General features: G+C 37.5%; 1 protein-coding gene across 2 annotated transcripts in view; it reads left to right on the top strand.

The window, feature by feature from the left end:
- Positions 1-4,760, top strand: part of SUGCT (succinyl-CoA:glutarate-CoA transferase) — a 392,399-nt gene extending 387,639 nt beyond the window's left edge. For both annotated transcript variants that reach the window (XM_085570470.1, XM_031503930.3), the window contains one exon: positions 4,372-4,760. Coding sequence is in view for 1 of the 2 variants with exons in the window: in XM_031503930.3 (XP_031359790.3) it covers positions 4,372-4,535 (164 nt within the window). In the remaining variant the exon portion in view is untranslated. The remainder of the gene's footprint in view (positions 1-4,371) is intronic.
- The last annotated feature ends 8,786 nt before the right edge of the window (positions 4,761-13,546 follow it).

Below are 13,546 nucleotides of genomic sequence, written 5' to 3'. Positions count from 1 at the left end.
TTTATAACTCTATCAAAGTGAAAAGTAGCGTGATGAATTATGCATCAAACAATAAAAGCTCAAGGAAGACACTGGTTTTATAATTGCCGTGCAATTTTCCAGCTTGCTCTAGTTTGTAAGATTAATTTTCTTTGGGAAGCATGAAGCATTCTGTCTGTTGCACACAATGTCAGTTTTGGTTTTCTCTCTTTAGAGAATTTATTCTGTGTCTTTCAATATCACTGTAAAAATTTCCAGTGTTTGAGATCTATAATTTTTTATGTTAGCAAAAATTTGCATAAGCAAATGAAAAGTCTATAGTTACTAAACCTTCGAGGGTTTGCTGATTTCTCGCTGTAAAGGGTTCCCAGATACACACACCTGAAATAAGATTGCTTTGTATCTTTTCTTTTTAGTAGAAATTGCATAATAGTTCTGTGGCTATGTTGAATTTCTAGACTAATAAATCTCTAAAGGGCATTTTTACTTTGAAATTATCATCACAAGCATTTCAGCTGGCACAGAGATCATTCCTGTGGCTTGCACTAGTGCCAGTTCTGCCCTCCTAGGGCTCCTACTCACTCCTAAGAAGAGGAATTAATACAAATATTGCCCAGTGATATTACCTTTCCCTTTAGTATGTACTGATGTCTCGCTGAAGTTTTCCTCTGAAAATTGAACTCAGCATGTTTGAAGTGAGTAGAAGCAGAGGAACAAGTTAATAGAAAACTTATCCCTGATGTGAGCTCTTTCTTAGCTTCATATTATAGTGGGTGAAAAAGGGTCTGTGAGAGATCTAATCCATGAGCAAGCCCCCGAGATCAACTATGGGATCAACTGTTCTAGAATAAATCTCATTTCTAAAGACTGGATTGATAGAAACCTCCTCCCATGGCTTGTTTCAGCATTTTGCTACCCCTACCATTATAGAAGTTTATTTTTAGTTTCCTACAGTTTCCTTTGTTGCAATTTAAGTAAAGTATTTCTCATCATGGACATGATAAAGGATTTCTTTCCCCTTCCAGGAAGTTTCCATAGATTTTGTGGGGCGTGGTTATGGTTTATTTTAGTGGTAGTCGTGGGGTTTTTATAAATTTTTTGAAAACAGTTTTGAAGTTGTTTTTCTCTAGCCTTTCTCTTTAGGTCCATGATCCCGCTTGGTTCAGTCTGTCAAGTTTCCTGTGAAAATTTCAGTTGCTGTCTTGTGGAAGTTCTCAAGTGCTCCAGATGGCTGTGCAGTGGGGGCCCCACACCAGACACTGCTCCAGCTGCGACTTGCCAGCTCTAACTAGAGCAAAAATGTGTCCTGCAGGCATCTCTCTTGTTTGTACACCCCTGTATGATGCTTGCCTTTTTCGCAACAGCATGATGTTGTTGACTCATCTTCACTTTATGATCTAGAATAACCCCTAACTATTCCTACTTTCCTGTTTGTCCACTGCCCTGTATTTATGTAATGAAACATAATTCCTTCCCGTTTGACAGCATTGAATTTCACCCTCTTTTATCAGAACTCTTTTATCACCCTCCTTTATTTATTTCTCCAGTGTAGCCAGGTCATTGTAAAATGTACTTCACAGGAAGTTTTAGCTTTTGAAGTCCTTAGGAAGCTAAGCAGGTAAGATCTGAGTCCCATCAGCCATCCAGGTAAAAATAAACTGCTAAGTGGTTCATACTGAACAGATTCCTCTGGAGCTCACTTAAAAAATGTTCTGTTTTAGAAGATCCCAAGAAGCAATTCTCTGAATATGATTTCCCTTTCAGTATTGCACCTAGCTTTGGATTGATTCTTTGTTTCTTTAGTCAGTTTATGGAAAATAGCAGAGAATTTTCTTTCTGAAAGTCAGATCTTGATTTGGTGTCCTATGGGTTGAACAGTGTGTTGGTCTTGCCTGGAGTTGAGGCAATTTTTTTTACAGTGGCTGGTACGGGACTGTGTTTCAGATTTGTGCTGAATACAGGGTTGATAATACAGAGATTTTTAACAATTGTTGAGCAGGGCTTTCACAAAGCCTTTACTGCTTCTCATATTGCTACGCTGGCAAGACTGGGGGCACATGGGAGATTGAGAGGAGACAAAACCAGGACAGGTGACCCCAGCTGACCAGAGGAACATTCCAGATTGTATGACATCAAGCTCTGTATATAAAGCGGGGTAAAGAAGGATGAAGGAAGGAACTTTTGGAGTTTTGGCATTTGTCTTCCCAAGTCACTGTTACATGGCCCTGCTCCCAGGGAGGTGGCTGAACACCTGCCTCGCTATGGGAAGTAGAGAATTCTTCTTGTTTGTGTGCAAGGCTTTTGCTTTCCCTATTAGACTCTATCTCAGCCTGTGAGTTTTCTGCCTTTACATGTTCTGATCGTCCCTCTGATCCCACTGCTGGGGGGCTGAGCAAATGGCTGTGTGGGGCTTGGCTGCTGGCTGGAGTTAAGCCATGACAGAGGGTCACCTCACCTGGCTTGATGTCTGGGTGGTAAAGGTCCTCATCTAAGGCACTTGTCTACCCTTTCCTCTATGGAGAAACACAATCGCAATTCATCTGGCCAGGTTTACTCATTTACCAGTGTCTTAGAAGATACTCTAAGTGTGTACTTTCATCTTCAGTGTCTCCAAAGAGTGTCTAAGGAACTAAACTTCTACATCAAGATTATTGATATCTAAATTTAGATGGGAAGTATCTCATCTCCAGCCGTTTTCCTGGTAGAAAGACAAGAGATCACACACACTATTTGTTCTTAAGAGGTACATGCTGACTGTTACTCATCTGCTAAGTATTTTCATTGTGATTATTTTATCTAGTATTGAATGGAACTTGAAGTTAATTTATTAGGTCTGCAATTCCTCAATTGTAACTCCTTTCCTTTTTAAACTCAGAAACCATATATAGAATCCTGAAATCATCTGGGTTGGAAAAAACCTGTAAGATCATCAAGTCCAACCATTAGTCCTTCCAGAAGCATACTTGTCAGAAATGTACCAAATCAGCTTGAAAAATACTGTTTTTCTAGGCACCTTTTGTCTTACTTTGTCTTTCCTGGAGGTGGATACTTTACTGTATTAAACATCTGATTACAGTTCATGAAAACTGGCAAAAAATAATAAAATGTCATGTTTTGACCTTTGCCATCCCGATTGACCTTTGCCAGCATCTCTCCTCAAATAAGTAGTAGCTTCATGTAGTAAATTTACCAATTCATGCTGTAGGTCACTTCCCTTGCTGGTCAATATTCTATTTCTTCAGAAATAAAACAAATACTGTTCTGGTTTTTGAAATGTTTTGTATTTCTTCACATTTCAAAGTAAAGCTGTAGTTGCATAGACAAAGACATAATGAGATATAACCTTTTTTGTAAATCCTTTTAATGATGTAATAAAAACCATTGCTATTAATAGAGGAATCCTTTTGACAATAGCATCAAAGGTTTTTCAGTTTTTTATTAAAGAAGAGTTTTCAATTGACAGTTAAGGACACTATTGCCCTTTCTTTCTTCATGAGGCAGGTAATCTTTCATTGCATGTGCTGAGTGCATACCTCACTTCTGATCCCAGCATAAATTTGTGACTCATTCTCCTTTCTGAGTCTGGTACTTAGGGTATAGCTACTTGTCTGCAGGGAGCTACACTGAAATCAGTTCACTAAAACATGAGATCTGGCTACCTGCAATAGAAGAAGACTTCTTATCATTGACAGCTTCCACATTTTCACTTTTCAAATTATTCCTGCCAGAGCAAATAAATAATTGTTGATTTTCTTGTGGCTACCGTTACCTGTATTTTTGATAAAACATGTAAAGCAAACTGGGTAATACTATGTCTGTGCATGCCGCCCGTTCTGTGTCACTGCAGGATAATGGAGCACACTGCAGAGGTACTTGAGCTGCTGGTGGCTGGAGATGGTGACACCCATTGCCTGTGCCCCACTCTGACATCAGTAAAAGTGTGTTAACATGACACTGAATTGTGTCCTAATACTCGTGCTGCCTAGGGTTGTAGAAATGTGGGGATTTCTGCATTGCATCCTGAGTGGGCTGGGCATTGCTGTTCAGGTAGCAGAGAGTTGGGAACTGGTGACATAATATGACTCGAAGCACCCTGATATATATCTCTCTGGAAAAAATGGGAAGATTTTCGTAATGTTGGGTGGCTATCCAGCAATTCTGCATTTGAGTGAACTAATTAAAACTGGATTATTGGAATATTATTGCAAACTGGAATCTTTTTTTAGTCTGTAATTTCAGACTATAACATTTCCATGGTAAGGACTGCAATTAGAACTGGTGGGAAAATGAGGTACTTTCCTTTAAGCTAACAAATCAATATAAATATGGGTAGTAACTCTGGAAAATAATTTCCCTCCTATTTGTTTTTTTTGTTGTTTTTTTTTTTTTCAGGACCAGGTGTCAGATACAGTGAATTTGCTGTGTCACACCCAAAACCACCTCCACTTGTTGGACAACACACAGTGGAGATACTGAAGAGCGTGCTGGGGTATGAGGATGACGCTATAGAAGAACTGCTTTGCACTGGTGCTGTGGCTCAGCATGAGGTCAGATAAGGAACATTAGCTACATTCCTTTACACTGAGTTCACATTACTTTGTCCTCTCTTTGCTCCCTTCAGTTTCCCTAATGGGACTCAAAGAGAAGACATAATTTAATCCCTAATTTTCTTCCACGTGTGTTTGTATGATTTTAACACTGATGTATCAAATAAACAATCACATTCTGTCTGAGTGAAAGATTTTCTTGGTGGGGTTGGGAATAAATGTAATTATACAGTCCTGTGTGACTACTCATTCTCTCTACTTCACATGGAAAATTGAGTCCTTATCATAACTACAGTAATTGCCTAAACATTTGTCCCCAGAAAGACATTATGTTAGTGTAAAGAAGCAGAAGCTTTAAAATCTTTATACTGGACTCTCCACTCACAGAAAGCTGTTTTATGTCTTAATAGATAGTAATTTATTTATAAATTGGTAGCTGATCTGATTGATTTTGAATAGAATTATCCATCCTGAAAACTTTCTTCATCTCTGTTTTAGATCAAAAGTAGAGTAACCATTGCAAATTTTGCCTGTATACCATGGAATTCCAAATTGCTAATATGTCTTTATATTACATTGCGTAGTCATGACAATCTCAACATGTTAGCAGAAAGAAGCTGAAATTGGCACAGTTTTTCAGGTATCAAAAATACCTTTTCCAAGACTACTTGGAGACAAACTGTGGCTCAATAATCTTCTGTAAATTTATTCAGAAAGGTTCAGGGTACTCTTCATTAAACACTGGTTCACAGAAAACCACATACTGAATGTTGAATACCAAACTTGCCTGGTGGTTCTGTGGGTAGGTACTGATCCCTGTCTCTGACTATAGTTACCATCCAAACCACCTTCATTATGGAGAGAGGACAGGTTGAAATCTGTACCAAATTTTTTACTCAGTCCAACTTACATGATTAAAATCTGGTGAGAGTTGACAGATCTTTCTCAAATTTCACAATACCATATCCTTCAGCAGAGTCACTCTTGAGAGTAAGGCACCATGCAGTGGAAAAAGGTGGAAGAATTTGAAAGAATTTGATCCATGAGAAATAATAAAGAAAATATTAAAGGGGAGCCCTTTCTTCTCTATAAACCAATCTGTCAGTTCTTCACTTACAGAAGACATCACAGGCTCCTCTATGATAGTATATAATTTACAGCTAAAGTATAACTCAGTGTATGGGAAGGGTTTACCATTTGTTGTGTGCACACTGGGAGTGAGACAAAGCCTTTCTAGTCCTAGAACTGAATAAAACTAAAATTGACACTCAGCACAATATCCATGTTTCTCTCAAAGTATCAGAAACAGGCCTGGCATTACAACTAGCTTGTCATTTTGTTTCCACTCTAACAAACAAGATCCTCAGTATTACATTTGAACTTCACAACTCTGTGTTACCTTCTGGGGGAAGAAAAGAAGTTATTATATAATCAAATTGCAGTGGAACCCCACTGTGGTTGCTTATTTTTGAAGCCCAGTGTTTTGGTTCATTTGTTTGCTTGTTTTCTCTGTTTTTTGTGTTCTTCTATTTTTTTTCCTGCACTGCATTCCTGGCACCAAACACCATACTCTATCCATGTGCTAAAGACATCATGAGATCCTGGAAGAGTGACTTCTAAAATAAATATAGAAATAAGTCTGAACTGAGAATTGGGACACCATAGGGGAAGAACTGAAACTGAATTGGAAGAGATTTTGATATAGTCCACCTTCCTTTTAATCTAAGGGGAACATCCCCTTTTTAATGAGAAAAGCAGAAATTTGAATTCTGCTTCATATAAAGTGGATAATCTGATATTGAACTAAACTTTGTTTATTAATGAAAAACACTGTCAGATAGCATTCAGAAATAAATTTTCTGGGTTTACTTTCCAAACAGTTCTTTTCTTCACATTTCTAAAAATCACATACACAATCTATAGTAAAATATTGCTTAGTTTTATTAAAGGATTTCTACAAAAATCAAGATTATTTTTTTTCCTGCACTTTTCCAAGAAATGGAAATAGCTAATCACCATATCCTTAGCTAATTGGCAGAGCTGCTTTGACTTTTAACGTGGTAATGCTGGTTTAAATAAGCTGAATATTGGGCTTTAAACTCCATAAATTATTTTGTACAGAGTTCACATGCAAACAGTGTTTCCCTTTCTTTGTCTGTTTTTTCATTAGTATTTTTCCTTTCCAGTTTGCTGTATTGACAGTCAAATGCCTAAATGGACAGTTGAAGACATTATTTTGTCTTACCTCCAGTAGTTACTGTAACAGGAGAAATTCAGACACCATTTCTCAGTTTTTAAGTCAAACATACTGATGCTTACTCTTTAAGTCAGAAATAAATGGAAGCCTTTAAATAGGAATCTAGGAAGCCTTTAAATAGGAGTATCTGGAAGCTAGAAATTCCTTTAGCTTCCAACATCTGATCATGAAGTTTTACCTTTTCATAAGGTTTAGTCTTTTGGTTTTGGGTGATTTGGAAGATATTTAAATAATTACTATGATAATATTTAAGCTGTTATAATACCCTTTTCCTTTAAAAATGAACAAATAAATACAGAAAAAGATATTAAAACAAAATTTACTGCACTCTTCCCAAGAATCTTCATGAATAGGTGTCTCTGGAGCTCACTTGCATTTTGACAATATTGTAATTTCCAAACAGTTTTCTCTTGTACCTCAAAACTTGGAACCAGCCATGACATTGGATTCTGGAACTCATACACTGGGATCCCTCCACTTTCGAGGAAGAAATGTAGTTTGTGATGACTATACACAGCTGCCTCTGGCAATGAATATTTGTTTTTCTCTGCTTGAATTGGAAAAGGATCTTCTGGTGCTGCCATGATGTAAGAGTACGTGTGGTACTTGCTTTAATTTGACTTGATTTATACATCACTGCATTAAAAAACAAAATTAAGAAAAAACCCCAAAAGTAAAAGAGTGATACAGATCACACTTGTTGTCTAGTTCCAAACTGAACTCACTCATAGGTGTTTGCCAGGAAGCTTTAGCTACCATTGGAAAAGGAGCTTTCCAATTTGGCATGTGCTCTTGATGCCAGGTCCATGGCTATTTTGGCTCATTCTCTGCATTTGGGGGTTCCATGGTTCTTGTATTATCTTCACTATTAAAAATGTTTCTTCAGCTCTCCTCATTTAACTGTCTTTCTTTCTTTTCCATGCAAGCTAGTAAATCTCTACACCAAGTATAAATCACCCAGAAAACTGCAAAACTGGTCAGGCAGACTCAGGAGGATTTTGCATAGCCTGAGGATTTCACTGAAGGATACTTTATTGCATCAAAAGAAAATTCCAATCAAATAACAGTCAGATGGACAGTAATGCATTTCTGTCCCTTCTGCATAGATCTTATTCCTGGTAACTCTTCCCCAGGACCTCCCTACACACTTGGGAAGTCCTCGCATGCTTGTCTGCAATGGTGCCCTGGAACTGACATAAAAAAGAAGGTTTTTTTGGTTAGTGGCCAGGAAGATCAATCTGCTACCAGAAGCTCACCAGCCTCAGCAGTGATCCAGATGATATGCAAAGGCCAGTGGAGCCATATTGATCTGAAGAACAGTCTCTAAAAGAGGATCACTTAATTGTGATTAAGAGAAATGCTCTTTTTTCTCAGGTCTATAAAATCAAAATAAAAATTATTTTGTCATTTTTATATCTTCTAATATTAAAAAAAAATCCAAAACAGAGAAAGGGAGAATATTTTTATCATGACTTGCATAAAAAATATGAAAATCCTTTTTTTTTAAGTTCATTGAAATAGATTGATGCCTGATGACATTAATCAGAGTTTTGGTCTTGTTCTTCAGAAATAAAGCTTGTCCCAAACATACCTAGTGACAATATGTTGAGGCTAAAATAGCAGTCAGAAATAGTTCTTCCAGGGAGTGTGCATGTGTACTCAAAAATTGGGGAGAGCATTTTCACTAAATTGCCATATAGCTCTGCCACTCACAGAGCACTGTAAATCCTCAGCCCTGGTGAACCTGGAGATAAAAGGCAGCTAGGCATCTCTGTAATTGAAATGGTCTTGATTTCTTTTACTGTCTAGATGACAAGACACAGTTAATCCTTTGACCTTCCTAACATTATAGCTCTGTACTAAAACATATTTATTTCCCCAAAACATATTAAAATGTATTTAATTTCCAAAAGACAGGGAAAACATAAAGTACTACGTTCAGGAATGCTGGCACAGCTGCTCATGTTTCATGTCAGTGACATTAAAGAGGGCCAGATACAGTATTTTTCTTAACTGTTTGTACATTTAGTTTAATGTGACCTGATAAAATGCTAAAGATTATTAGCTGGTGAAAAGAAATAACCAACCTTAAAGCAGTTCCTGTAGGATCAAGTAACCTCTCTACACAGAGGCCTCCATGATACTGGCCAATGTGATTAAAATACAGTGGTAGACAGTGATACAGCAACCTTTTTAAAACTGACAATCAATCAATTCAATTGCTGTATGTTTCTGTTGTGACTGGAATTTGGAACAGACATGAGAAAAATGCCTGGCATCACATATACCAAGGATCCATGAAACTTTTGAAAGAAGATCTATTTTTTGGCTCAGACTGTGCTAAACAATGAAGGGGGACCCATGCAAGGTTTAAGATGGAGACAAGCTGTTGATTTTCACGTTTTTTTTTCCTATTCCCTCAAGTTAAAAATGAATTAGTAAGGCACAATTAGTCCTTAGTTATCAATACAGTCTTAAAAATCATAGTGTGAAGAGTATAGTAAACTGCCTGCCTTAAACCTCGATGTGGTTTAATTTATAGTGAGCAGTGTCACACTGCTTAATTACATGGTATTCAGGGTAGCAGACTGGGGAGGAGGAGCTCACTTCACTGCAATTGCTTCTATATTCCAGCTAGTTAAATATTTGCCTAACAACTACCTCAAACTAGCCAAAAGACATTTTAAGCATAAAAAGAAATTTGAAGATGTGTAACCTGGTAGAGGAATGCACAGGTAGCTCCCATTTCTTAAATATCCATATTAGGAGAAGGTAAAGTTTTACATTAAAAAGTTGTGTATAAAAATGCAGAGCAGTGTTACATTTCCCACTGAGACTCTCTTCTCCTGGTGGATTGAGCCTTGACTAAAGCAAATGTGAGAAAAGTGACAGTTCTCTAATAATTTTTTTTTTATATTTCCATCAAAGGCTTCTCTCTCCCAAAGCCAACAGTAAGTACTTCTAGCAGAAAGATCAAAGTACTGATTCAAGAAAGCCACTGCAGAGTTTTCTGAAAGTCACAGTTTAAGTGTCTCATGCCTCTATGGTCTTCAGGCTAGGTGGCTTTGGGACACCAGTGATATATGACATGTTCATTCTGTGAGTATACTGTGCTGATTATACAGTTTAAACAGAAAAAACAGGGAAATACAATTTAGTCAGAGAAAAATAGGATAATGAAGTAGTCACTCTACAAACCTCTACAGGTGTTACTAGGGTACCAATTTTCTGAATTCTTCAGGAACAAACCACATTGTCCAACTGCCTGTACTCTGAGGCAGTTCTGCCCACTCATATCATGTCCACTGTACTAAACACTCCCTTAGTGTTTGATGGGGAGCAGGTTGAGATAGAGAAAGAACCTTAAGAATAACCAGGATCAAAGAGAAAAAACACTGCTTAAGACTTACTTGCCTCCGTGTTGAGAGAAAACTCCAGATTCTGTAGTATGGTCATAGGGCTGATGGCCTTGAATTCAGCCCCAGTCTCCTTGTACCTGTGTAGAACAGTTCTGATTGTAACAGGTCTGACAAAAGTTTACATGACCAAACTGAATGACCACAGATCCTGGTTGCAAAACAATATGAACTACATGAAGTTCATCTGAAGACCTGGTGAGGCCTGTTACTTTTAGTCAATGATGTTAAATTGATAGAAGTATTAATTTGTAAACAAATTTGAAACTGTTAACATTTTTGAGAAGTCTGTCCTGCTTGCTGACTCATTTTGTGTGGTTTTATGGGCTTGCTTTCTTCAAATTGCCTCCTAATGCACCGGTTGTCCTCTCTCCTTTGCATTTACAGCTGTATTTGTGAAGTTTTAGAGCACAGATATCCAAAACATGTTACCTCTGACCATTGAATTCATTCTCCTAAAGCATGAAAACTGTTCGAATACATTACAGATCTATTTTGTGCCATAAATATTGGACAATTAAAAATCTAATCCACTGTCCTTTAAATGCAATGAAGGGACATTCACATTTATTTCAGTAGGGAGCCTGAACCTCAGTGCCATGAGTGTGTGCATTTCAGGTACACAAAGCCTCATTACTTTAAGTTCCTATGGTAAAAGCTTGCAGTCTTTCCTGCGCTCTCATCTAGAAGCCTTACTTTATTAGGGTTTTTATTCCTTTGCTAGGGTCATTGCACTTTCACTTTAAATCATGATATAAAAATTGACCTCTTTCTTGCATCAAATGCTGCACAAGGCTTTATATGGTATTTGTACTTGCCTTAATGACCATGCTGTTAGCAATGTTAGTGACATCAGTAGAATACTCATTTATTGAACTGCATTTGGAGAAGAAAGGAATTATAACCATTTTTTGTGTAGCTTTTTGTGAGAACTGTTGACTATTGCCAGCCTTAAACACTCAAAAAACTCCAGAATCAGACCCTAAAATAATCAAGAACAGTTTGAAAATTTTGAAGAGAATGTTATGATAGAATAATATATCTAGATGCGACTTGAAAAGAAGCTATAGCAAGATTTTTTATTAAGGGCTGGCAATATCTCTGGTACGTATTTGTCCATGGAATAAAATGCAGGTCATTGCATTGCCTTCCTTGCAGGCCCAGAATTTGTCCAGCTTGGTTCTTTTAGGTTTAGGGAACTGATACTTCTAGGAATTATTTCTCGGAAAACATTGGAAGTGAATTATAATGATGATTTTGAAATATCTGGTTGTTGATATCAGCAGCTGGATGATGGGATCGAGCTGATGCTATTAGCTAAATTGAAAAAGCTTCTCTTTCATGCTATGCAGCATGTATTTGAATAGGTTGGATGTGAACACTTACATTGCTATGAAAATAAGCATTACGTGACAGAAAACAGGTTTAAACTGCATTCCCCACCTTTTTCTACAAGTAAAATCAGACAATTCTTCAAATTTTTCACAGAAAATGGAGAGAAAAACAAAACTCTTAAGGGGGGATGAAGATTAGTAGTAGCAGATACAGTAGCAGATACAGTACTTCTTGGCTTATCATAGCTCTTTTGACTCCCATAGCTTTAAAGAATTTAGTCTCACATGAAGAGGACTGATCCAGTGGTTGTTGGGCAAACTCAGGGCTATCAGAAAATCTGCATGCCACAGATTTCCTGTTTGATGCTGGGCAAGTCCCATTCCCTTCCCCTAGGGACTTTACTTTCAGAAGGACAAAGTAAAGATTGCAAGCTGACCTGATAGCAGAGGCCATCTCTGTTTAGACAGATGGAATCCATTGTCTGTCTTGCAGAGGCATTGTGTTGATTTAAAAATGCATGTGTTGCAGCATAGCAGAGAAGTTAAATTCTTTTGCAAAGTGAGGACATTCTATTTTTCCTGTAAAACCAATATGAACAACCGCAGTTTCCCAATCTCCCATTACTGAAACAGAGAGAAACCTCCCCAAAGGACTTGTGAAAGACCTCCACAGATCATTTGGGTATAAACAGATAGTATCTTTGTACCTAGTGGTTGCTTACGTATAAAAATGGGATCACAAGCTTTTAGACTTTGGCCTTTCTGGCAGCAACTGCAAAAAGTTCAGGAAGTTAATCTCATTTTCTGACTGGGATAGTGAATTTAGGGTTAAGGAGATTAGCTGCAATGTATATTCCCAGGAAGAATTACTGACAGCTGTAGTAGAAGCTAAAAGAAGAAGGTTTTACATCTAAGGCAGAGAAAAAAAATAGAAGGAAGGCAAGGCAAAAAAAAAAAAAAAAAAAAAAAAAAAAAAAAAAAAGGTAAAAGAAAAAAAGAACAAGAAAAAAAGGAAAACAGAAAATAGGAGTGAGAAGAAAGGGGAAAGATATAATGAAACATATAAGAAATTATAGAAGAATAAATAAAATTAGAGAAGGGATAGAGTAGGAAGGAAGGGAATGGCCTTGGTATACTGAGAAAAATCTGCAGTTGATCCCTGTGGTAGGTCACATAGTGATAAATATCTTTAAGGGTGTGGTAAATGACCCCAGCCATAAAAAAAGCAAAGAGCACTAGCATTGACCTGGGCTAGCCTTGTCTCCACATTTTAGCAGGGTTGCAGGAAGGTCTTAGGCCTTTCATTATTTGGCCACTGGAGTGTTCCTGGTGGCTACCAAGCAGAGGGGTGAAATTACATAGGGGAGGAGAGACATATGGACAGACCATCAAGCATAGCTACCTCCACAACCAGGGCAGGGAGGAACCCAGGGACGTCTAAATGTAAATGAAGGTCTTTGAATCTTGGAAAATGTGTTCAAATTACCTAGGCAATTATTCCAAATCAGTTCCCTGATCTGGTGGTATGTGATGACTGTTTTCCCAATTAGAGAATTTCTCTAGAAGGGTGGACAAGCAACTTTGCCCTTTAAAAAGCAGAAGGTAACACTGTTGTTTTCCATATTCCTCACTCTGCAAAATTTCAAATGAAGGGCCTGATCCCATGCCAAGTGGAGCACATGGAATTACTTCCTTGCCTTTGATACATTCTGGCTCAGCATTTAATTAATAGTCCTGATTTTATAAAGTTTTTGGTTTTGAACTTTTCACTCCACCTTTCCCAGATATAAAGATGGAACCCACACTTACCTCATTAATTTCAGATGGTTTGTTTCTGCTTTCAAGGTGTGCGTGTGGAGCTCTCTGAACTTCCTGGACACAAACTAACATTAAATCTGCCTACACTTAAAAGTAGGTCTCAATAATGCCAAGCTTTTTAAAAGTGAGTTTCAATCTGATTTTATTTGTAATGCTCATATGCATTCCAGGAAATACTGACATATTTGAACTCCA

This window comes from Lonchura striata, chromosome 2, assembly GCF_050655825.1.
Source record: "Lonchura striata isolate lonStrDom1 chromosome 2, ASM5065582v1, whole genome shotgun sequence".
Lineage (NCBI taxonomy): Eukaryota > Metazoa > Chordata > Aves > Passeriformes > Estrildidae > Lonchura > Lonchura striata.
This window is presented reverse-complemented; position numbering and strand designations above follow the sequence as displayed.